Source organism: Helianthus annuus, chromosome 1 (genome assembly GCF_002127325.2).
Source record: "Helianthus annuus cultivar XRQ/B chromosome 1, HanXRQr2.0-SUNRISE, whole genome shotgun sequence".
In the NCBI taxonomy this organism is placed as follows: domain Eukaryota; kingdom Viridiplantae; phylum Streptophyta; class Magnoliopsida; order Asterales; family Asteraceae; genus Helianthus; species Helianthus annuus.
The window spans coordinates 93,810,357-93,837,503 of NC_035433.2; the positions used below are offsets into that span (position 1 = coordinate 93,810,357).

The window sequence follows — 27,147 nt, forward strand, 5'->3', positions numbered from 1 at the left end:
ATACCAAATATTTTTCTACTGATTTTATATGATAAATAAAATATTTTGAACTATATAAACTGATCAAAAACTCAGATTTCCTATTTTAACCCGAAAATCGCTTTAAACCGACTTTTACACGTTTTAAACGCATAGTATAGGTTAAAACTATTTTTATCATATAAAACTTGATACCTACTGATGTTTTAAGTAAATTAATATATTTTAACAGTAGGTAAAAGTTTTAAACTTAGATTTCTAAATTTGACCTTATAAGCTTATGTGAAATTACCAAAATGCCCCTACGATGCATAGTTTGGTTATAAATAATAAATTTCACACATAAACAATACCCTACTGATATAACTTATTAAATTAAGTATTTTTTCTGATTATATCAGACCTGAAACTCAGATTTATATTTAATCTCTTTTATAAGCTTTAAAATGACCAAAACGCCCCTACGGGGCATAGTTTGAGTTTAAATTCATTTTGGACATAACAGAAGGTATCCTACTGATATCACAACATATTTAAGGCATATTAAGTTTGGAAACCTGTTCATAACTCTTATGGTTACCCGTCACGCATATTTCGCGTTCGGATCGGTTTATGTAACTAGTTTGCATAACTTGACTGAAACGGGTCAAACCTTATCATTTTTACCTCAAAATCCAGAATGTGTTTAGTTTACCCATATTATACAAGTCTCCGTACTTGTCGGGTCTAAATCACATTCTAATCCGGTCTGCGCTTAATCTTGCGTTTTGAACCGCAAACTTTTCCTTAAAACTAACCGGTCTAAGTTTCAACTTAAATGAGACCCGTTAGGAATCTAATAGGTTAATAAAACCTTCGTTCCAGATTAAGAGCCCCAGTAGAAGTACTTGCGCTTGCTGATTAGAATATACGGCTGAGTATAAATTGCATTGCTAACTCAGGTAAATACTTTAAACTTATTTTCCTTATACGGGCTTGGGATACGGTATTATAAAAATACCGCTTGGTCGGGTGTAGAAACCTTTTAATCGGAGATGATTAAATTGCATAATCCCGTTTTAATCCGTATTGCTTGATAACAAATAACATTGGGGGTTAATGACCGTGTCCTGGATATCCTTGGCTCAATTAAAAAGTGAATGGTCACAACTTAAGCACAAGGTGTAGGCATAACACCTCCTGTTGCGTATGTAAAAGATATACTCACTCGTAAGGGTGTCTTCTTGTGAGATTATATTTGTGGTGTGTCTATTAATCTTGATCGGTTTGTATAATCACCGGCCCTAAATGTTGGACAAACATGTAAATCGGATACAAGATTTTTATTAATAAAATTGTCCCAAGTTATAAAAAAAATTTTGTGCCTTGTGTATTCAAATCAATTTTCTTAAACATTTTCAAAATGAGTCAGTTAAATTGTATTTACCAGTGTAAACTAACGTGTTTTCCAAAAAGGTTAAGTGACAGGTACTGTACATAATTGGCTGGGAGCTCAGGACAGGGAATCTTGCAAGTTCTAGATGCCTAAAGTCTGTTGAACAGTTTTCTTTTATTTGATCCGCCTGTGGATCCTTTACATACCGTTTGTAATACTTTGATATTCTCATTCGGTTTGTAATATATTTATCTTTTGCTTCCGCTGTGCATTAAATTGTGTTGTTTGACTATGATGATATCAACTACGTCATGATACTCCCCACCGGGCCCACCGGTAATACGTGGAAATATCTGGGTGTGACAGGTTGGTATCAGAGTCAACATTGAGTGAATTAAACACTAGCCTTTTGTGTTTAATCTCAATGACACAGTAGCACATTCCTTGACCTTCTGAGTCTAGACTTAACATAGGAATACTCTCAATCCTAATCTGGAAATTATTGCTTCCAATTTCTTATATATATTGGATATGTCGCCAAGCGAAGAGGCAATATTAGAAATTCTCCACATCCGGAGCCTTGAAATGCTGAGCTTCATACCGTGTCTAGAATGAAACGTGCATCCAGGGAGAAAACATGCGGAAATAAAGTGAAGAAGAAAACTCCTTTTGCTGAAGATCGTTTCCTTAGTAGTCCTTATAAGGACATATTTATCTTTCAGTTCCTTCGAGGACAACATCATTCCTTTTAAGTCCCGTTTAGGGCAAACCTGTATTTTAATTTTTATAATGAAATGATTAAATTTAAATTTTCATTCTAAACATGAAAAATGAAATAAATAAAAAAATAACATTCCTTCTATAAGATCTACCATTATAATAAAATGGCAAAATCTAAAAAGGACAAGACATAGCCACATATCATTTTAAGACAAGGCCAAGATGGTAGTTCCTCAATTAGATTCAGATCCTTATTAACATCTCAATTTAGGTCTGTTCTGCGCTTAATATTAAAAAGAATCTTAAAGGTAAAACCTAGCCTACATGTCATTTCAGACATGGCCAAGATGGTGAAACCTATTCAAGAGATTCAAATCCTTGTTAACACCTAAGAATGTGTTAGCACTCTTGACAAATGTGATTCGAGAAAATCACAACAGTCATCCTTATATTGGAATTCTTCGAATTTCCTGATCTTGCCTAATGATCCAGAAATCATGGCTTATATCATCCTATAAGATGATCATATTATAAACATCCATTAATGATGAAGTGCCTACGGGCTAAACTTGTTGTCCGATAAGACAACGACAGTGGTGGTCTTTGACCCCCTGTCTAAAAATGTTGGACTACATCCAAGCATAATAGTCTGTATGATCCATACGATCCTGACTAATAGCATCTGATAAGATGATCATATTATAAACATCCCCTAGTGAGGAAATGCCTATGGGCTATATCTATTGTCCTAAAAGAGAAAAGACAGTTGTAGTCTTCGACTCTCTATTAAGAAGAGTAATCAACTATGTTCAAACCTTAAATGTCTTGATCCCATACGATCATGGCTTATAAATTCAAAACTGTCCTCGTGACAAGGCCCGTGTGCCATTTCAATATCCTTAATAGCTCATAGCTGGATTAATTATAATGAAAATTTAAAATAATTATCAAATTAACCAAGAATGGTATATTAACACCATGGTTAATGAATCATCGAAGATGACGGTGTCACACCCCGAATTTCCACGTGTCAACCGGTGGGCCCGGTGGGGAGTATCGTGACGTAGTTGATATCATCATAGTCAAACAACACAATATTTAAATGCACAGCGGAAGCAAAAGATATATATATTACAATCCGAATAAAAAGTAATATCCAAGTATTACAACGGAAAGTAAGGGATCCACAGGCGGATTTATAAACATTGTTCTACAGACTTTAGACGCCTAGAACTTGCAAGATTCCTTATTAACGTCCTGAGCAGCTTCCAGCCTATTACGTACTTGTACCTGTCACTTAGAATTTTGAAAATACGTCAGTTTTCACTGGTAAATACACTCAACTGACTCATTTGAAAAGAGTTTAGGAAAAATTGATTTAGATGCACCAGGCACAAATTATTTTGACACTTTGATTAAAATGCACAGAGGCAAAAATTAATCTTTTATAACTTGAGACAATCATATTTATAATTTTGTATACAGATTTACATGTTCGTTGTACGTTCAGGGCCCGATATAGAAACCGAGTCAGATTAACGGACACGCCACAAGTATAGGCCCACAAGAGTGTGAGATACCGTTATTACTTAAACAACTGTCAGGTGTATGCCTACACCCCGTGCTTAAGACGTGGCCATTTTATAATACAATGATGTCAAGGATATCCGGGACATGGTCATTAACCCCTAAAGGCTTTTATTTCAAACAATACAGATCAAACCGGGTTACCTCAATAATTTAATCACAATCCGATTAAATATTCAATACCCGACCAAGCGGTATCATTATACCGTATCCCAAGCTCGTATAGAGAAAATAAGTTAAGAGTATTTACCTGAGCTAGCTCCTGTCTTAAATAGCAAGAATAATAACTCACCCGTATTCACTTAAGTAAGTGTAGGTACAATTTACCGGAAAGCTCTAATCTGGAATGATGGTATAAATAACCAATTAGAATGCTAACGGGTCTTTAATTAAGCCTAAGCTTAGACCGGTTAGTCTTAAAGAAATATACGGTTCGGACGCATCATTAGGCGAAGACCGGATAGAATGTGATTTAAACTTGACAAGTTCAGAGACTTGTTTACTATGGGTATTCCATACACATTATGGATTTTGAGACAAACCATTAAGGTTTGACTTGTTTCGGCTAATTTATGTAAACTTGTTACACAAACCGAACCGTACGCGTAATAAGCGTGACGGGTAATCATGAGAGCCATATACAAGTTTCCTAAGTTAATTATGCCTCAAATATGTTGTGACATCAGTGAGATGTCTTTCATTATGCCCGAAATGAATTTAAATACAAACTATGCCCCGTAGGGGTATTTTGGTAATTTCACATATGCCGAAAAGCTCAAAAATGAAGTCTGAGTTTATCAACTTTTGCTTACTATTAAAATATTATAATTTGCCTTAAATATCAGTAGGTATCAACCCTTGTATGTTTAAAATGGTTTTAGTACATACTATGCGTTAAAACGCTTATTAAGGCGATTAGAAGCCATTCCCGGGTTCGATACTTAAAGCTGATATTTTTATTATTCCAGAAGGCTTAAAATAATTTATTTATCATATGTGATCAGTAGCAAAAGGTTTGGAGTTGTTTTGATATGTAAAACTTATTTTATGGCCCGTAAGGGCAAAACCGACAATTACCGGATTAAGCCTACGACTATAAGTTATGCTCAGCCTAAAATTTATTAAAAATCTTTAAAAATCTCAAAATAATATATTACATCAGCGGGTAATAAGTTTGATATCAAAAAGTAGGCTTAGATAGGCCATACACTAATTATGTCGTTTAATTAACATAAAGCTTTCAATTTACGCTAACGAGCATAACTCTTAAACTACACCTCAAACTGATGTCAAACTTTGCGTACAAGTTTATATATCAGTGACTAAGGTTTCTACCTTTTTATATTTTAAAAAATCACGCTTTAAGGTGAAAAGGGCATAATGGTCAACATATGAGCAATTAACGGGATCATGCTTATAAATAGGTTAACCAAAGAACCATAGTGTATAATCACAGGGGGTTATACTAGCATGTTACCTGGTCCAAACGAAGCTCTAAGGTATTTCTAAATCATACCAAAACGGGTCAGAACTGAAGTCAAAGCAAAAGTCAAAGCTTTGCGACTTTTGGTTCCGAACCGGGTCTAAACAATAAATTGTCGGATCAACAAGCTTAGATCAGTTCTTAAACTTATGACCAAGCTATATGAGTGACAAAATAGGTTATACGCCTTCTACATTGCTACTTATGTGTTAAATCAAAAATCTAGCTTCTGTTGACTTTTTATAAACAACTTTGACCCGACATTCAACCTAGATAGAATGGGAATCAGAGGGTGTCCTTTTAAGGGTTTATAGCCCACATGATTACCAACTTATAACTAACTTTGATTCAACAAATCACTGGACCAATAGTGATTAATCAGTAAGTCAACCGTTAATTACGACGGTTTGACTTCTAGGCTATAACTAAGCTAAAACTCAACAAGAAAAGGTCAAGCATGCTTACCAAGGTCCTATGCACGAAATGAGAAGACTTGAGCCTGCTTGGGAGCTCCAAGAATGACCAGAAGTGCAAATGAAGGTGTGAAGAACAATATTGCATCTTCATGGCCTTTTATAGTGGATTTTGATCCACAAATTGTTGACAACTAAGTCTACTACTGACCACAATCTTTCTACAAGTGTCCCTAAGTGTCTAGGGGTTGATTAGGGGTCTCTTGGAAGGGTTTAAAGGAATTAGTTGACGTTTAGAAGGCTGAACAGGCTGCTGTGTGATGTTTCTGTTACTGGACGTCTGACGCGGCCCGCATGGGTTTTTAGCCAACCTTTACGCGGGCCGCATGGCCCTTCTGATCAGATTTTATATTTTTAAATTTCCACATCTTTGTCCCTTGGCTCTTCGAAAGGGCAACGAAGCTTATTTCTTGCCATTTGGCCCCTTCTTATTTACTCACAAGGGCTTAAAGACTGGTACCTACTTTGCTAAGTCCCTGGACACCTCCGGTTAACCCGAAAAGTCCTAACTTTCAATGTTAACGCTCTAACCCCTCACGTACGAATATGATCATAACTTTCTCATACGATTACGAAACTTTATGAAATTTATATCGTGCATTCTAGTGAGCATAATGAACCGTTACAAAGCTTCGGGTTTGTCAAAAGGTCACTCAGAGGTATAACTTGAACATGTTGACACATTTAACCCCTATAGTTAGTAATCTCTCACTTTTTGCTTCGCATGATCCATGATTTATTCGTTTGATGACATGAACCTCATGTAGGGTTATTATGAAGTATATTAACTCACTATTGACATTTAGAACCCGTATTTTCACATACTTGCCATGATTGTCAATTTTAGTCCATTCAGCACATTCTTTCACACGTTCAATTTACGACACGTGTCAACGCATTATAGGACGTGAATTTTCGAGGTGTTACATCCTCACCCCCTTAAAAGAAATCTCGACCTCGAGGTTTGTTAAGGTAAGGGAAGTATCTTCTACCTTATATTGGGCTTAATCTTCCCCAGTACCTGTGAGCCTCTAAGGAACTACAATTGACCTTAATAATAGGCACATGCATCTTTTTGGAGCTTCTAATCCTGTCGATCCTCAATCAAAATAGGTTGCTCATACTATCATAGTCCTGCATATCATTATGTGATAGTGCTTTTCGATTTATTGGTGACACGTCGCTAAATCATTAGTGTGGATCACATTGTGCGTTCCACCAAGCCCCTTAATTAGGTCTCAGCTCGTAAGCTATTTGATCTTGATACATTCGATTTCCTTCGAATGATTCTATATACTCGGAGCTTAACTAGCCCGATGACTTAACAATTTGGCACACCCTACCTGGGTGATATCTCTTGTTGAACCTTATTCCTTAACATGAATTAATTCTTAATTTTCTGCCGAATACTGGCATCTTACAGATGATTATGAATTTGCGTGATCTTATTGGTCGTTTCTAATACAACTTTCAGATCCTGATGATTGGACTTACCAATCTATTGTCCTATCAATGGACGTTTAATATTCCATCTATACAAGGTCTTCAAAGGAGCAGCCTTGATGCTTATATATCAATCATTATAGAAAGCTTATCTTAAGGTAAGATGGTTATTCCAACCACTGTTTAATTAATTTCAGGGAATAGCTAATCCTTGTCATTAGTCGAACGAATCGACGATCCTGGGTAGTTGATGGAATTTCCTGCTCGATGCCTATTTAGGGTTGCGGCAATAATGCATAAGCATAATGAACCGTCTTACTTAATTAATTATACCGGACTCTCGGAATATTGAGTTAGGCTATATGAATCCTCTATTTCAAAACTTACTTAATCGGGGTTTTCGACGCTTTCCAATAATGGTACTAGCTGTCTTGGAGAATTCATATTAACGATGCAGCCCTAAATGGGATATGAATCTTAACTCTACTCGCCACTCGGGAGGTAAACAGGGTAGTCTTAGGAGAAGATAATCAAGATACAAGGAGGTTACAGAGATTTTCCGAATCCCAGGCTCCAGTTCATCCATCCTTTCTTGTGTCAAATGAGTGACTCATGTACGAGTCCACAAATTTAATCAAAGACACTTACTTGAAAAGAAAATTTTCCACTTTCTAGATATCCTCTTTGAATACTACTGGTTGACTTTGGTACCATGTGCTTATTTGAATATCCTTGTGGTCCCATGCATTAAACCCCCATACTGATCAGGCATGGAAGCAATCTATGGAACATATTAAGATACACGAATCCTCATATGGCGCTTTCGTCATACCATTTGGTATTCGAAATCAATGGAGACCAAAGGGATATGAATTTTTATAGGATGTTGTACTTTATCTGGAGAGAGGGTACATTAGGACATTTATGATTGAAGATTTCCGACAGGAATAGAAGGAATGGTTCCTGTTAATTTTCTACCCGTAGGTTTTACTTCATGCTTAATATATAGGGTTTTCTGAAACGTTTTTAAAAGCTTGCTATACCTATCGTTTATGAAAGATTTATTGGTATCCAATCCAAAATAAAACTCTTAGCATTTAAATTTCTGACAAAAAGTTAGGGACAGTACCTGAGGCCATTATTTATGAACTAGCTCAGGTATTTAGGCGCTTTCATTCTTAGGCTTTTCTTCTTTAGTCGCATTTCCTTTGACATATTTAGGGCACGTGGTCTTGATGTGGCCCTTCTCATTACAGCCGAAGTAGACTGCATTCTCCATATCCTCGCAGTCCAACGTTGTATGTTCCCCCGATTTGCAGATCCCACATACCCTTGGTTGTGATCGGGATTTTGGTTCGAACCTGCACTTCCCATAATGGCACTTCTTGCAGGTCTTGCATACCGGTTTCTGGTTGGACTTCTGTTTGTTCTTCTTCATAGAGTTCTGGGAGTTATTTTCCTCCCTTTGCCTTTTTAGTTCATCTTTTGCAATTGAGATATGAACAAGATCCTCCTTATGAGTAAGGAAATGTGGTCCTAGATAAAATTGGGAGCGAGTAGCCTGGGGCTCCTTGAACTTTTTCATAGCTTTCTTCACAGCCTTTCCAACAGCTGCGTCTATCATAGTTTGAAGAACACCTTCGGAAATTCTAAGGCTCACAATCGTAGCATCATCGGCATGTGTCACATCATTCATAACACGATCGACGGCTGTCTCATCTGAGTTTGCCATTTTCGATATTGGTCCCTAACACCAATAAAATAATTTCTTAGCTGCAATCCAACAACTGCTATTCTTTATCCTGATGGCCTTAACATATACTAACCATGGTATTTATAGACCATATAGGCTAATATAGTACTAACATTCTCAATGAATGTTATTTAATATATATTCATTATGTTTAGCCTAGGTCACGAAAGACCATCAATGGCATTTAAGGTTTGGGCCTAATTCATCATCTTTTTGATAGGGGATCAAAACGTCACATCTGTCTTTATTATATTGATGAATTTTGGATAGCTTGAAAGCTTGCCATAAGGATATCAGAAAAGAGTGATTCCTAATAGATACAAACATCAATCTAGGATTTGTTGGAGCATTTTCTTAAGTATCAACGACAAATTTCCATCTCATATTAAATGATCGGAGTCCTAAACAGGCGGAGACAACAGTTCTCAACAATTATGATTCATTATAGAATTATATGTGCTAGTAGTAACTAATTTCTGCATAACTGCTTGATAAGGAAGGTACCTGCTATATATTTATCATACTGCACCATCTCCTGGGCGTTCATCCTGAAGACTCATGCGTTTGTTCTCTTGGCTTCTTCGGGCTTCTTCTGATTCCTAGGGCAGTTGGTCTTGATATGCCCCTTCTCGTTACAACCATAACAGGTTGCATCTTTTAGCTTCTTGCAATCCAGGGTTTTATGTTCCTGAGACTTGCAAATTCCACACGGTAGAGGCTGAGATTCAAATCTGCATTTCCCGAGGTGGTATTTCCTACAGGTTTTGCACTTGGTCTTCTCAACCGACTGCTGGCTGTCTCTTTTAGACCCGGAACTCTTCTTATCGGAGCGATGAGAATTCTCATCCTCCCTTTTTCTCTTTCCATCTTCAGAGGCCTTGGCAGCCTTGTCTCTAACCACATCGAGTGTGAGAGATAGCGACAGATCTGCCGTTGACCTAAATGTAGTAGGTCTTGAAGCCTTAACACTGGCTTTGATTTCTGGGGCTAAACCCCCAATGAAGCGAGCAATCCTCTTGGGTTCTGGTGTTACTAGGTAAGGAACCAGTCTGGACAGGGTATTGAAATTGGTAAGGTAAGCTTGACAATCTAAGTTTGTCATAACCAATGATAAGAAATCTGACTCGATCCTCTCCACCTCGTGTTGCGGGCAGTAGTTCTCCATAATGAGAGCAACAAACTGTTCCCATGACATGCTGTAAAGTGGGATCTTCCCAGCGGCTTGAATGAGAGCTTTCCACCATGCTAGTGCCTCTCCTTTGAACGATTGGGATACATACTTCACTACATCCCTTTCAGCACAACCGCTAATGTCAACCACCGTGTCCATTTCGTCCAACCAGACCATACAATCTACTGCTCCTTTCTCCCCAGTGAAGTCCCGAGGTTTGCAGGAAACACAGTATTTATAGGTACAAGACTTGGTATGCGGTTCATTACCGAACACTATCCTCTTGGATGGAACACAATGTTGACCAGATGAATGTCGATCATCATCCCTCTTTGGTTTTTCTTCCTTAGGGGGTGGTGGCTTGCTGTGAGCCTCCGAATAAGTCTTAGGGTCAGACTTAGAGTGAGGTATAGATGAGGCTTTACTATTAGTCTCACTATACTCCCTAAATCGCTCCTCTACAGCTTTAGATACCGCTGAATCAATCAATGTACGAAGCTCTCCTCTGGTTATATTAATCCTTTCATCATCGCGGTTTTCCAGAGGGTGACTGTTCTCTTCCTTTGACCTAGCCATGTAGCTTTATATGCTACATAAAATCAAACAAGGGCAAGGTTTATACGGAAGCTCTTACAGTTTTATCGTTTTAAAAGATTTATTAACCATGGTAATATAAACCACATTGGTTAATTTGTTAGTTATATTTAATTAGCATTTTCATTATAATTTATCCTAGTTATAAAACATCAAGGATATTAAGGTGGCGCAAAGGGCCTAGTCACAAGGACAGTTTCAAATTTACATGCCATGATTTCAGAGAATCTAGGCCTTTAGGTTTGAATCAAAGTTCATTACCTTTTCCTTGATAGGGAGTTGTAGGCTACCACTGTCTTTTGTCCTTTAAGACAATAAGTATGGCCCGTAGGCATTCCATCACTTATGGATGTTTGTAATATGATCATCTTCATTTGATGATATTAGTCAGGATTGCATTGATCATACAAACTATCATGCTTGGACGTAGTCCAACATCTTTAGACGGGGGTCAGAGACCACCACGGTCTTGTCTTATCTGACAACAGTTTGGCCCGTATGCACTTTATCACTAATGGATGATTATTCAGAATAAGGGAATTTAGACCTACCCCCCCTTTTTTTAAAAGATGGCCTGTGTGACTTTAATGATTCACAGTTTACCAAAAATGTTAACGTACTTACAGATGTTAGCAGGGATTGGAATCCTAGGCTTTACCGTCTTGGCCATGTCTGCAATAATATTTAGGCTAGATTTTACCATCTTGGCCATATCTGCATTGATATTTAGGCTAGGTTTTACCTCTAAGATTCCTTTAATACTTAACGCTGAACAATCCTAAATTGAAATGTTTAACAAGGATCTGAATCTAATTGAGGAACTGCCATCTTGGCCGGTCTTAATATGACCCGAAGCTAGGCCTTGTCCTTTTTAGATTTTGCCATTTTATTATAATGGTAGATCTTTGCAAAAAGGAATGTTATTTTCTATTTATTTAATATTTCTTGTTTAGAATGAAAGTTCAAACTTAATCATTCCACTATATAAATATAAAAGTATAAGGTTGCCCTAAGCAGGATTTGAAAGGAATAATGTTGTCCTTGCGGGGACTGAAAGATAATTGCGTCCTTATAAGGACTTACTAAGGAAACGATCTTCAGCAGGAGGAGTTTCTTCTTCATTCATTTCCGGAATGCTTTCTCCTTGGTTGCACGTTTTACTCTGGCTGCGGTACGAAGCTCAGCATTTCAAGGCTCCGGATGTGGAGAATCCTTATTACAGCTTCTTCGCTTGGCGACGTATATAAAAAATTGGAAGCAAAATTTCCATATTAGGATTGAGATTATTCCTATGTTAGGTCTAGACTCAAGTATGTGCAATTGTGTCATTGAGATTAAACACAAAAGGCTAGTGTTTAATTCACTCAATGTTGGCTCTGATACCAATCTGTCACACCCCGAATTTCCACGTATCAACCGGTGGGCCCGGTGGGGAGTATCGTGACGTAGTTGATATCATCATAGTCAAACAACACAATATTTAAATGCACAGCGGAAGCAAAAGATATATATATTACAATCCGAATAAAAAGTAATATCCAAGTATTACAACGGAAAGTTAGGGATCCACAGGCGGATTTATAAACACTGTTCTACTTACTTTAGACGCCTAGAAGCAAGATTCCTTATTAACGTCATGAGCAGCTTCCAGCCTATTACGTACTTGTACCTGTCACTTAGACTTTTGAAAATACGTCAGTTTTCACTGGTAAATACACTCAACTGACTCATTTGAAAAGAGTTTAGGAAAAATTGATTTAGATGCACCAGGCACAAATTATTTTGACACTTTGATTAAAATGCACATAGGCAAAAATTAATCTTTTATAACTTGAGACAATCATACTTATAATTTTGTATACAGATTTACATGTTCGTTGTACGTTCAGGGCCCGATATAGAAACCGAGTCAGATTAACGGACACGCCACAAGTATAGGCCCACAAGAGTGTGAGATACCGTTATTACTTAAACAACTGTCAGGTGTATGCCTACTCCCCGTGCTTAAGACGTGGCCATTTTATAATACAATGATGTCAAGGATATCCGGGACATGGTCATTAACCCCTAAAGGCTTTTATTTCAAACAATACAGATCAAACCGGGTTACCTCAATAATTTAATCACAATCCGATTAAATATTCAATACCCGACCAAGCGGTATCATTATACCGTATCCCAAGCCCGTATAGGGAAAATAAGTTAAGAGTATTTACCTGAGCTAGCTCCTGTCTTAAATAGCAAGAATAATAACTCAGTCGTATTCACTTAAGTAAGTGTAGGTACAATTTACCGGAAAGCTCTAATCTGGAATGATGGTATAAATAACCAATTAGAATGCTAACGGGTCTTTAATTAAGCCTAAGCTTAGACCGGTTAGTCTTAAAGAAATATACGGTTCGGACGCATCATTAGGCGAAGACCGGATAGAATGTGATTTAAACTTGACAAGTTCAGAGACTTGTTTACTATGGGTATTCCATACACATTCTGGATTTTGAGACAAACCATTAAGGTTTGACTTGTTTCGGCTAATTTATGTAAACTTGTTACACAAACCGAACCGTACGCGTAATAAGCGTGACGGGTAATCATGAGAGCCATATACAAGTTTCCTAAGTTAATTATGCCTCAAATATGTTGTGACATCAGTGAGATGTCTTTCATTATGCCCGAAATGAATTTAAATACAAACTATGCCCCGTAGGGGTATTTTGGTAATTTCACATATGCCGAAAAGCTCAAAACTGAAGTCTGAGTTTATCAACTTTTGCTTACTGTTAATATATTATAATTTGCCTTAAATATCAGTAGGTATCAACCCTTGTATGTTTAAAATGGTTTTAGTACATACTATGCGTTAAAACGCTTAATAAGGCGATTAGAAGCCATTCCCGGGTTCGATACTTAAAGCTGATATTTTTATTATTCCAGAAGGCTTAAAATAATTTATTTATCATGTGTGATCAGTAGCAAAAGGTTTGGAGTTGTTTAGATATGTAAAACTCATTTTATGGCCCGTAAGGGCAAAACCGACAATTACCGGATTAAGCCTACGACTATAAGTTATGCTCAGCCTAAAATTTATTAAAAATCTTTAAAAATCTCAAAATAATATATTACATCAGCGGGTAATAAGTTTGATATCAAAAAGTAGGCTTAGATAGGCCATACGCTAATTATGTCGTTTAATTAACATAAAGCTTTCAATTTACGCTATCGAGCATAACTCTTAAACTACACCTCAAACTGATGTCAAACTTTGCGTACAAGTTTATATATTAGTGACTAAGGTTTCTATCTTTTTATATTTTCAAAAATCACGCTTTAAGGTGAAAAGGGCATAATGGTCAACATATGAGCAATTAACGGGATCATGCTTATAAATAGGTTAACCAAAGAACCATAGTGTATAATCACAGGGGGTTATACTAGCATGTTACCTGGTCCAAACGAAGCTCTAAGGTATTTCTAAATCATAACAAAACGGGTCAGAACTGAAGTCAAAGCAAAAGTCAAAGCTTTGCGACTTTTGGTTCCGAACCGGGTCTAAACAATAAATTGTCGGATCAACAAGCTTAGATCAGTTCTTAAAGTTATTACCAAGCTATATGAGTGACAAAATAGGTTATACGCCTTCTACATTGCTACTTATGCGTTAAATCGAAAATCTAGCTTCTGTTGACTTTTTATAAACAACTTTGACCCGACATTCGACCTAGATAGAATGGGAATCAGAGGGTGCCCTTTTAAGGGTTTATAGCCCACATGATTACCAACTTATAACTACCTTTGATTCAACAAATCACTGGATCAATAGTGATTAATCATTAAGTCAACCGTTAATTACGACGGTTTGACTTCTAGGCTATAACTAAGCGAAAACTCAACAAGAAAAGGTCAAGCATGCTTACCAAGGTCCTATGCACGAAATGAGAAGACTTGAGCCTGCTTGGGAGCTCCAAGAATGACCAGAAGTGCAAATGAAGGTGTGAAGAACAATATTGCATCTTCATGGCCTTTTATAGTGGATTTTGATCCACAAATTGTTGACAACTAAGTCTACTACTGACCACAATCTTTCTACAAGTGTCCCTAAGTGTCTAGGGGTTGATTAGGGGTCTCTTGGAAGGGTTTAAAGGCATTAGTTGACGTTTAGAAGGCTGAACAGGCTGCTGTGTGATGTTTCTGTTACTGGACGTCTGATGCGGCCCGCATGGGTTTTTAGCCAACCTTTACGCGGGCCGCATGGCCCTTCTGATCAGATTTTATATTTTTAAATTTCCACATCTTTGTCCCTTGGCTCTTCGAAAGGGCAACGAAGCTTATTTCTTGCAATTTGGCCCCTTCTTATTTACTCACAAGGGCTTAAAGACTTGTACCTACTTTGCCAAGTCCCTGGACACCTCCGGTTAACCCGAAAAGTCCTAACTTTCAATGTTAACGCTTTAACCCCTCACGTACGAATTTGATCATAACTTTCTCATACGATTACGAAACTTTATGAAATTTATATCGTGCATTCTAGTGAGGATAATTAACCGTTACAAAGCTTCGGGTTTGTCAAAAGGTCACTCAGAGGTATAACTTGAACATGTTGACACATTTAACCCCTATAGTTAGTAATCTCTCACTTTTTGCTTCGCATGATCCATGATTTATTCGTTTGATGACATGAACCTCATGTAGGGTTATTATGAAGTATATTGACTCACTATTGACATTTAGAACCCGTATTTTCACATACTTTCCATGATTGTCAATTTTAGTCCTTTCAGCACATTCTTTCACACGTTCAATTTATGACACGTGTCAACGCATTATAGGACGTGAATTTTCGAGGTGTTACAGACGGTTCCAAAATAGACTTCATGTCAAGAAAAGGTAATGAACTACGTTTAAACCTTAATGCCTCGATTCCCAAAAATCGTGGCTTATAAATTAAGAATTATCCTTGTGATTAGGCCTGTTGTGCCACTTTAATATCCTTAATGTTTTATATACTAGGATAACTTATAATGAAAATACTAATATAGTTAACAAATTAACTAATATGGTTTATATGGGTAGGGATATGGTAAAAAGTGTCTAAAATGTAAGAAGGGTAAGAAGTGTTTTAAACCATTGGATATTTGATCTAATGGTTGAGATCAATAGGGTATCAAAATGTAAATTGTGTTTTAATTAGAAGGGCCTTATGTAAAATTGAAGGGCAATAGTGTCTTTTCCAATGTTTCAAATATGGTAACCGTATCATACACAACCAAAACCCCCTATCAATCTCCTAAAAACAAGCGACGTTCCCGTAAAAGCTAAATTTTGTATATTTTCCGTCAATCTAACTACAGAGCAGGAAACATAGAAGGGTTTTATAGGTAATCGGTGCACATTGTTCGACGCCAAATTCCTGTTGAACTAAAGTGTTTTATATTTCACTAATCACATGACATTCTTGTTCTATTAACAGTAGAATCAAGAATCAAACGAGGGTTTTATGGATTCAAAAAAAAGGAACGAATAAGCCATCGGGTTTGAAGAGGAAGCGAGAATCAACAATTTTGAAACTAGGTTAGTGTTTTATTGGGGATTTGATGTTCGGTACAGTGCATGGTTGTCAATGGTGTTTATTGAAGTTTGGGATGTTGTTAACAACCCGGTTAGAACTTTAGGGTTTTTTAAGGAATTTATTGGGTGTTATATGTGATGTAGATGGGGTGATAGTGTAATATAAGTAGATTTAAGGTTGTTTTAAAAGGGGTTGAATTTTAAATTGGTCGGTTCTGTGTTTTCTCTGTTTTGATCATTGAAGGGTGTTTTAAATGGGGGTTTTACAAATGTAATGTCTTTCGCAGTGTCATAGTGTTAGATGTAAATGGTGGTTGTGGATGACAATATTGCATAAAACACTACACTTCTGATGTAGTTGGTGTCTTCTAAACACTTTATTGCATAAAACACTACAAGTATGATTGTGTCATAGTGTTATATGTAAATGGTGGTTGTGGATGACAATATTGCATAAAACACTAGACTTCTGAAGTAGTTGGTGTCTTCTAAACACTTTATTGCATAAAACACTACAAGTATGATTGTGTCATAGTGTTATATGTAAATGGTGGTAGAGGATGACTTTATTGCATAAAACACTACACTTCTGATGTAGTTGGTGTCTTCTAATGACTTTATTGCATAAAACACTACACTTCTGATGTGGTTAGTGTCTTCTAATTACTTTATTGCATAAAACACTACACTTCTGATATTGAGAGAGTGTTATATGGAGATGGTGTCTGTTGAATACTTTATTGCATATAACAATACAAGTCTAAACTATGTTATTGTAAAAAAACACTACAAATCTGATTCTGTCATAGTGTTATATGTAAATGGTGGTTGAGAATGACAATATTGCATAAAACACTACACTTCTGATGTAGTTAGTGTCTGCTAATCACTTTATGACAATATTGCATAAAACACTAATGTTGGGAGATTGTTATATGTCGATGGAGTCTGTTGAATACTTTATTGCATATAACACTATAAGTCTAATCACTTTATTGCATAAAACACTACAAGTCTGATGGTGACATCATTGCATATAATTTGGAATTCCTGGTTAGATAACTAATTGTAAAAAGCATTTAATTTTAGTCCGGAGAAGCGGCCGAATACCCAAATTCAAAATGGGAAAGAGATTCCATAACACAATTGGGCAAAGCATCCAGTTGAGCGATTCGGATAATGGTAACGTAATGCAAGAAGGTATATGTAAAATAGAAAACTACGCATGTAAAAAACAGTTTGATGGACACTTTACTTTTAGAAATTTGTTATGCACTATCACGTTTTGACGGAATTCTTGCACCAAGTCTCACCAAAAAAATATGATGCTTTAATTTTAGTAATTTTCAGGTTTAAAATAACAAAATGTGTTCGATTTGCAGCTACAACAACACCCGATGCAAACAGCACCGACGACTTCGAGACACCGCTTCCGGTACCATTAGCGGAAGGTAAGAAGTTGATTAATTGAAATGAAATGTCGGTGTTTTTCGTATGATAGGGATCATAGTATAACATGATATAAATGTTTTTTTTAGTTTCAAAAAAACACCCTACACCAGCTGATACAACACACCGTGACACAGCCGACGACGACTTCGTGACGCAACCACCAATGACAAATCAATCAGGTAACTTTGCACACAAAATTTGTAACCAAAATCAGTCTTTTCATTTCATTGTAAATATAGTCTAACTGATGTGAATATATGGGTTACAGCTGCCAAATCATAGCCGGTCCGCGACAATGTTGACCACCAACAACCATGCGACGGAAAAAGACGTAAGTCAACAACGAGTAAGAGGAAGTCGACGAGACCACCAGTGTCATTTCCATCAAAAAAATATGAGCCCTTCACTGGGCCAAAAATTAAACTGAAGACGTCTTCGGAGAACCTTGTTATATTGGTCAACAACTTGAATAAACCACAAAAAAAGAAGGTCATAGAAATGGGATTCGGTACATTGCTGAATTTCAACATACGACATGTACCGACGCGGCTTGCATATTGGCTGGCAAGCAACTATGACGACAACACAGGAGTGTTGAACTTTGGCGAAACCCGTTTACGGATCACAGCAAATTTGGTGAATACAATATTCGGAATACTAAACGGGGGTATAAAGATTGTAGAAAAAATAAGAACGAGGGACAACAATCCGGTTGTAAAAGAATGGAGGGACCAGTTCAATGATAACACTAAAGTGTCGCCACTCGGGCTGAAGGACATGATGGTTACAGACACTTCAAGTGACCGGGTGTTTGAATTGAACTGGTTGGTGTTGTATAATACTATACTTGGGGAGATAAGCGCATGCAACACAGTTAATCAGCGATTCTTGGGATGCGTGGACCCAAATGTTAAAATATCGAGCTTTGATTGGAGCAGCTACATGATAACCTGTTTAGATCGCACGGCGAATGCATGGAACCGGAAGAGGAATGACCCTTTTAGAGGCCCGATCGTGTTACTAGCGGTATGTGACTCTACTCTATTGATCATAATATGAGACTGAAACACTACATGCATAAAACACCACAAAAACTTTATTTAACAACATAAGATTGGTTACATCAGCTACAATTTCATACAAAACCATTAAAGTCTATTAAAACACTAATACACTATGTTACTATGTATAACACTACACTCACATGTATTAGATTACAATCAAGTCTGTTTTGGAACAATACATTGGATATACTGTATTCTATTGGATATTAAACAGTACAATCATAATAAAACACTACATTTACAGACAGTTCACTATGTAAAACACTACAGTCAATAGTATAACACTAATACACTATGTTACTATGTATAACACTACAGTCACATGTATTAGATTACAAACAAGTCTGTTTTGGAACAATACATTGGATATATTGTATTCTATAGCATAATAAACAGTACAATCATAACACTACAATAAGCATGCATACCCATTAACATGTCTACATAATTCTTAGAATTGAAAGCTTATATGTGCAGGCTGCATACGCGTACGACCAAATGGATGTTTTCAAGCGTCATAAGAAGGGATCTCATCCGATTGAGTTGATAGATGACGGAATGCTCGACGAACTACTCGGAAAGCTTGACGACATACTTTGGGCAGACCACATAAAGCATGACACCCCAATGATACCTAAAATTCATGTAGATGAAGATAAGCCGAGGAGTGAAAAGGTTAAGAAGATACCTGAAGAAAAAAAATCATCATCCAGCAGTGCTAAAAGAATTGAAACGGCATCTGAAAAAAATGCGGATGACAATGAGGATGGGGGCAACGAAGACTACGGACTGTACGATGAAGGGGACAACGACCATCTGGGAATATATAAACATTGCAAAAATTATCTGTTGTCACAGCCAAGTACACAGGAGTTGCCGTTTGTATGTCAAGTTAGGGCAGACGGCGAGTTTCGGATCCCAATGGTATCACAGTATGGGACGCCACCCGTCTACTCACAAGAAGAAAAAGATAGTGAAGAGGTACATGACTTGATAACCTTTTTAACGTTTGGTATAATATCATACCTATTTATAATTATATACATCTGACAACGGTTTGGATGACACTTTATAATTTGGTTAACAGGATCAGGCGAAAAATCTGGATGATGCATTTAAGGAATTTGAAGATTGCATTGAGAAGATCAAAATAACAATGACGGAAGCTTTACGTTTACACCCAAACAATGAAATGATATTGAGTAGGAAAACGTCATGGATTGCGACGGTCCGCAAACATCTGAAGGACATTGCGGGTAATGAGGAAGGCGATGTTGTGTTAGAAAAAACCCCCCACACCTGTCAAAAACACTGGACTGCTGACACAAGGTAATCAATCTCCTTTCTCGCCCATGACTTCATCACTTTGTGCAGAAGTAGATGAACTGATATCTGCAATACAATCCATACGACACCAGGCACACAATCGAAAGCTGAGGGGATCCAACCAGTAAACGTGCAAAGTGAACTGGACAACGTCGCAACAACGTCAAGTATTCCAGACACTAAACAGGAAGGAAACGCCTTACTGCAATATAAACTCCGGAGGCCAAAAAGAAACACCAATCTTCCAGATGCGCTGAGGTCACCATACGTGCAGCGTGTGGTTTCATTAACAGATAAACGAGAACAATTGGAATCTGCATTGGCTAGCTGTATACTCAGCGCAACGGGAAACAAATGGTAAGTATCGACAACAACAAAAAAAAATTAAATAATTGAACGAATCTGCTTGTTAATTAATGATTGTGTTTCGTGTTATTACGTAGGGATGTTATATTCGATTGCCCAGCAGGTGTCTCGATTTTGAGAGGCTCGTTTGAGACGATCTACCCGGAATTATGCTTGGATGCAGATATTATATCAGCATGGGCTGCAGTCCTTAACCACGAGGAGCGGTTAAGGGCACCGGGTACCCCCGTGAGGCTATTTTGCAATGCCGGAATGTTGGTAAGGCACATTTCACACTTTATAAAACACTATTTGATAATGTAGAACAGTTTATAACACCACAATACTAAAAATAAATTAGAAAAAACTACTTATAACACTATATGCTGCAATCAACCATCATATGTATCCTATGAAACTATGAAACTAAATATTATGCCTTTATAAATATAAAACAGCTTATAACACTACAACCCCATGTAACAATACAAACCACAATACTAAAAATAAATTAGAAAATACTAAAAATAAATTAGAAAAAACTACTTCACTATATGCTGCAATCAACCATCATATGTATCCTATGAAACTATGAAACTAAATATTATGCCTTTATAAATATAAAACAACTTATAACACTACAACCCATGTAACAATACAAACCAGTTTTTGAATATCGTCAAAATATCGAAGGGACAAAGTAGCTTATATAAACTTAAATGTGTTATTTATTATGAAACAGGTGGCAACTAATTTTGAAGGGACCGAGGAATACAGAATCTCGATGTTCTGTAGCCGGATGGAAGCAATATTAGGCCAAGCAGATATCATGGACATCAGAAACTTCCAAATGGTATTCGTGATGGTGCTGTATAATAAACACTACATTCTAGTGTTCTTTAGTCTAGCACAATACCAAATATTGGTGATCGATAATATCGAGGGTGATGTCCCTATCAACATACGATACAGCGGCTACGTAGAAAAAGTTGTAAGAATACTACCAGTAAAATAATAGTTGACATACAATATCTATAACTTTTAAAATACTCCATTTGACGTCATAAATTTTACAGATCAATGCATTCTGCTCGTATGTCAAAAACCAGTCGCCTGCTATCGCTAAAAAACTGCGATCAACATCATCGGTTAGTCTGAAGTTCCCGTGGCAAACATTGTATAATGGAACAGATTGTGGAATATTCGTCCTGCGTCATATGGAGACTTTTAAAGGTGTTATTGTAGTTATAGTTTTATTATTAAAGTTGAAACTGGCATGTACGCTAATTTGATTTGTATTTCTGTTCACTAGGGACAAGTGTGCGCGAATGGAACTGCGGGCTATCGCCAGAGCGAGGCATCACGGGGGAGGTGTTGAAAGATCAATCGAAAGAACTATGTGACTTGCGAATAAAGTACTTATCAAAAATCTTGTTAAGTGACATAAACTCACTGCGATCTAAAATGGAGAAAGAAGTACATGAGTACGTAAATTTGAGTCAAGATGAAAGAGTGGAAAATGCTAAAACTGCAAAGAACATGATCGAGTTACGATTGAATGAAGAATAGCACATAGTTTCGTTACAATTGATAATGTTTTGATACATGTCTTATTTTAGATATTAGCCTGGTGGCCTCGTTCTAAAATATTTTGATACACGTTTTAATTTAGATATTAGACTGGTTTCATTTTGTTTGGTAAAACGGAACACACTGTAGAAAGTGATGGTAATGGTCTATTTTACTTAATATAACACTATATTTCAGTATAAAACACTGCATGTATAATGTGACAGCATGTAAGTGTTTGATTCACGTGATTATTGTTGTCATAGTTGAAACTATAATGTAACACTACATTTAAATATAAAACACTATATTATAAAAAAAGAATTCATTTAGATCAATTTAAAAAAAATTACAACTTCTATTCATCTTGATAACGTACAAATTCAAAAACACATAACACTATAATTATACATAAAACACTATAAGTAAATGTCAGACTTTAAACTAACTGTATATCACAATAACACCGTGTATATTACTGCATTTAATACAGATTACCAGCATGGACACATTTGATTCATGTTATGCGAAATTGAACCTATAATATAACACTACAATTCAAATATAAAACACTATATTTAGAATATGATAAACGAATTTACGAAAAAACAACGTAAAAAAAATTATGTTTTCCCATTCATGGCCAACATGAAAATAAAAGACAAGTTCGAAATCTAGAAACTCCAACACAAGGAATCCAACAAAAAATTAAACGTCATTAAAAAATAGAAAAAAAAACTCAAAGTTTGCATAATTTAGTAATCAACTACTCCTGCTCTTCATCTTCTAGCTCCTCTTCGTCGTCTCCTTCACCCGCCGCATCTTCTAGCTCCTCTTCGTCTTCTCCTTCAAGGGCCGCTTCATCACTTTCTGAGGAGTCGTCGGCCTTTTCTCTTGCCGGGTACGTGCAGGTACGTATATTATGCCCCCGACGTTTGCAATTGCTACATTCACGACCTTTTTTTTTCTTCACAGATTGAATAATGGCAATTTCACGATTACTCTTCATTCTGGAAGGTTTACCCATACCTTTAAATCTAACGGTTTTCGGCATGCGAAAAGTTACAGGTGTTTCTTGCGTGTATCCAGTTATTTCAGCAAACCTATCGCGACGACTCCTAGGGGGCGTGTTTACGACTGCCTGATCAGCGGTCGATTGATACTGGACAACATGGTCCCTGAAAGCGCACAACGCATCAAAGTTATGAACCAACCTGTTAATAAGAGACTCGGCTGACCTTGTTATCTCCCTTACAACACCATTAACTTGCTGGTACCGATCATCACTTTCACTAATCCCTAATATCGCTCCAGGAGCACTATTAGGAACAGCTTCCCTGGTCCACTGTCGCATTATATACCTTTCAGGGAACTGCCTGATATCAAGAAACCGCAAAACGCAAAAAATGGGCGCACACAAAAGCCCAAACTGTTCATACCTATTGCATGAACAACTAACGGTCATGTCTAGCTGCCGCATCATAACCTAATACATAAAAACAAAAAAAATGAGAACAAATATATATACTCAACTAAAACTATAAGATAAAACACCATGGACAAGAAAAAATTATAAACAAACAATTGTTACATTCTATGGTTACCTGAAAAAATGTAGTACACGTTTGAGAAAAGTCCTTCACAGAGATGTTCACAAAATTATCCTCTCTATCATCCCATTTTCCAATACCACACTTGTGAATGGCTGTCTGAATTTCAAGTTGCGCATGAAAGAAAATTTTCCGTGTGTATATGTTTGCCGCCTGTTGTTCTAAGACAAACTCTTTTGCAAATTTTTGGGGGTTCGTGTGCCTAGTATCGTGATCATTCTTCCTGTGCTCGTGTCTTTGGGCTTCAATTGCAGAATCAAAATGCCCCAAGAATTCAACAAGCATACAGTTCCGGTTGCAAAACTGCCCAAAGAAATGGTTCTCACTCTCCGAACGTGATGAGGTACGCATCAGCCCAGACATGTGTTGATCACGATAGTACGCCGGGATCCATGTATACCTAATCTGATAAATTGACTGTAACCATTCATGATTCACCAAATCAAAATCAGCCAATATAACACCCCATTCAGTTTCAAACTGTTCTGGTAGTAATGCATCGGTCCAAACAATATCACACAAACTCTTCTTAAAATCGGTGCTATTGCATAGGTTGGCGCCAACCTAATAAACAACGAGTCAACAATAAAAAAAATTAAATATACAAAATACATGATAAAACCTGATAAAACATTATATAAAAGTAAAACAACATCGATAAACAAAAAACGACATATTCATATATAAAAAAGTACAAAAAACCAACAAAACAATTCCATTAAAACAATAAACGTCGTAAACCATAATTTTGGTATTTAATAAACCTTGGTAGTAAGTTTCTCCATTATATGCCACATGCAAAGCCTGTGCCTACTTTCAGGCCAAGTATCTTGAATAGCTTTCCTCATCGCTGGGTCTTGATCAGTTACAATCACAGGTGGTGCGCGCCCAAACGCCTGCCGAAATGCGTTAAGCAACCAGCTATATGTTTCGGCAGTTTCATCCCCTATTATAGCAGCACCCAAGGTAACATTACGATAGTGATTGTCAACGCCGGTAAAAGGTACAAACATCATATTGTACCTACACAAAAAAATATAAAGTTAACGAGTCTTTTCATGCATATACCACTACACTAAAAACATTATCATGGTGTTAAAACACTATGATATAGATCTATTATGGATGTAATGAATCTAAAAATAAAGGTAGGATACGAACTTGTTACCACGATAAGTAGCATCGAAGGACACAACATCCCCAAAATATTAAAATTTCTCTTTGAATCATCATCGGCCAAGAACAACGCACGTAAAACAGCATCGGCAGTTGTAAGGTATTCCATAGAGAAATTGGGCATAAATTCTTTCTTCCTTCTTAGGCGTTTGATAACCATGTCAGCATCGTACTCAGCTATATACCTATTTAAGTCTCTCTTGAAGTTTTTGAAGTCAACTTTAGTGGCACCTACCTTATCAAAACCTCCATAAAGAGTCCTCATAATGTTAAACGCTCTAACTGGACCAACGTTTATGGTACTCAAAGCATTCACGGCTTCTTCCTGTACATAATTCATAGATCTGTTTTCAGGAAGCAAGTACCTGTCATCTTCAGCAACAAATGAGTGATTATGCGACTCCTCGAAGTGATAAACAAAGTAAAGATTATCCGGGTTTAACTTAACCCGAATGCACGCTTCACATCTGGTCCTTATAGAAGGAACCCTTCGAGTGATCTTAGACTTCGAGTTAACATTAGAACTACCAGGTTCCTGAGTCGAGTCAATCGCCTTTAAGGGTTTAGTACCCTCTTTTGAGCATACGAACCATTTATTATGTATTACACCCTTTCGAGGCTCGTATTGAGTACCCTTCCTAACTGTGAAACCTCCCGCCTTAGCATATCTTTGGTAAAAAAGAAAGGCATTTTCCAGCGAATCAAACAGCATATGCATCTGAGGTTTAATCAAATCATCAACATCTGGAATAAATGTCCTCCTTCCAGAATTTGGGGACACCTGAACATTACCAACGGGCTGGTATGTAGGACTATCTACAACGAAAAATCGACACGTCAGTCATTTATAAAAACAGTGATAAGAACATGTTTCTAAATCTGATAAAAACACTATATGAAGAAATAACACTATATGTTTCCTGTAAAGACACTATACAGCTTAATTAACAAATAATCTGTTGATTTAAAACACTTAATAATAATAAAAACTCTATGCCGAATAAAATAAATATGTCTGCACAGAATATAACAGTATTGGTGTGGGGTAAAACACTATGAATTGAAATTAAGATTGCTATACATAATATAACACTATATATTGTGGATACAAACACTATACATCTAAATATAAAAAAAAAATTAATTAAATAACCCTGTTAATGATAAAACACTACAACATACAATTCAATGTATAAAACACTATGAAGGGGAATTCAGATGTGTGAATAGAATATAACACTATTGTTCATACATATGACACTATACACCTAAATATGAAAAAAAATATATCTTTGTTAATTATAAAACACTACAAAAACTTACTAAAACAAAGGTAAACAATTCAATGTATAAAACACTATGAAAGGAAAATAAGATGTGTGAACAGAATATTGATCATGCATATAACACTACACATCTAAAAAACTATAAAACAGAATATTGATCATGCATATAACACTACACTATAAAACACTACGGATCATGCATATAACACTAAACATCTAAAAAATCAAACAAAAATAATAAAAAAAAACTAATCAAGAAAAAACAGTAAAAGAACAATACCCTGAACAACTTAATGTATAAAACACTACATATACACAAAATCAAACAATACTAATGTCCTGTAAAAACGGCATACTAAAAAACAAAATGTCGAACAAATAACACTAATTATCGGAACATGATAACTATTAAGAGATTAAAATACTATGATACACATGTACCTGCATCGTCGGACTCCATTGAAATTGATATAAAACACCAGAATCGAAGAAGGGCGCAGACGTTAAACAACTGTATTGTGTCTATCGATTTAATAAGCCTTGTTGTATTTATAATTGATGATGAATGATACGTAGATAACAATCGTACTGTATCTTGCAAAAAAAATATAAAATTCGATCCAATCCCTAAACAATCTCATCGACAGTTATTTTTTTTTTCAGTTATATTGTTAATCAATTAAATAACAAAAATGTACAATTACTAATCTACCCTTTTGAATTAATTAAGAGGAGGGACACTTGTCATTCCAAGATTATTTCTTACACTTCTTACAAAAGTCCCACTTTTTACAGGATCCTCTACCTGGTTTATATTACCATGGTTAATGAATCGTTAAAAATGATGATTCCATAATAACCTCGGAAAAAATCATTGTCAATGTCTATGTAGCAATCAAGCTACATGGCTGGATCAGAGGAGGTCAACAGCCACCCGAAGGAGAACAATGATACTACCAGAATAAATATAACTGGTGCGGAACTGCAGACATTAATAGATAATGTTATTACTCGAGCTCTTGACAGACAGTTTAATGAACCAAGTGATACACACTCTAAGACTCTATCTGTGGCTCGTAGTAAGCCCCCTTCTAAAACACATGAGTCAAGGGAGGACGATGTTCATCACTCATCAAATCAGAGGAGTGTTCCGTCTAGACAGGTTGTGCTTCATCG

The 27,147-nt window shown here is 36.5% G+C and overlaps 1 protein-coding gene across 1 annotated transcript; it reads right to left on the reverse strand.

Moving 5' to 3' along the window:
• Positions 1-22,665: 22,665 nt before the first annotated feature.
• Positions 22,666-26,431, reverse strand: LOC110930283 (protein FAR1-RELATED SEQUENCE 5-like). Its single transcript, XM_022173574.1, has 6 exons — positions 26,413-26,431; positions 24,706-25,501; positions 24,274-24,532; positions 23,504-24,073; positions 23,339-23,385; positions 22,666-23,275 (listed from the first exon to the last, which is right to left on the reverse strand). The coding sequence occupies exons 1-6, from the start codon at positions 26,429-26,431 to the stop codon at positions 22,666-22,668; spliced, it is 2,301 nt and encodes a 766-aa protein (XP_022029266.1).
• Between the last annotated feature and the right edge of the window lie 716 nt (positions 26,432-27,147).

Coding starts and splice junctions, on each gene's coding strand:
- LOC110930283 (XM_022173574.1), bottom strand. Junction 24,533..24,705: donor AATTTTAATATTTTGGGGAT/GTTGTGTCCTTC, acceptor TTTTTTGTGTAG/GTACAATATGATGTTTGTAC. Junction 24,074..24,273: donor TGGAGAAACTTACTACCAAG/GTTTATTAAATA, acceptor GTTGTTTATTAG/GTTGGCGCCAACCTATGCAA.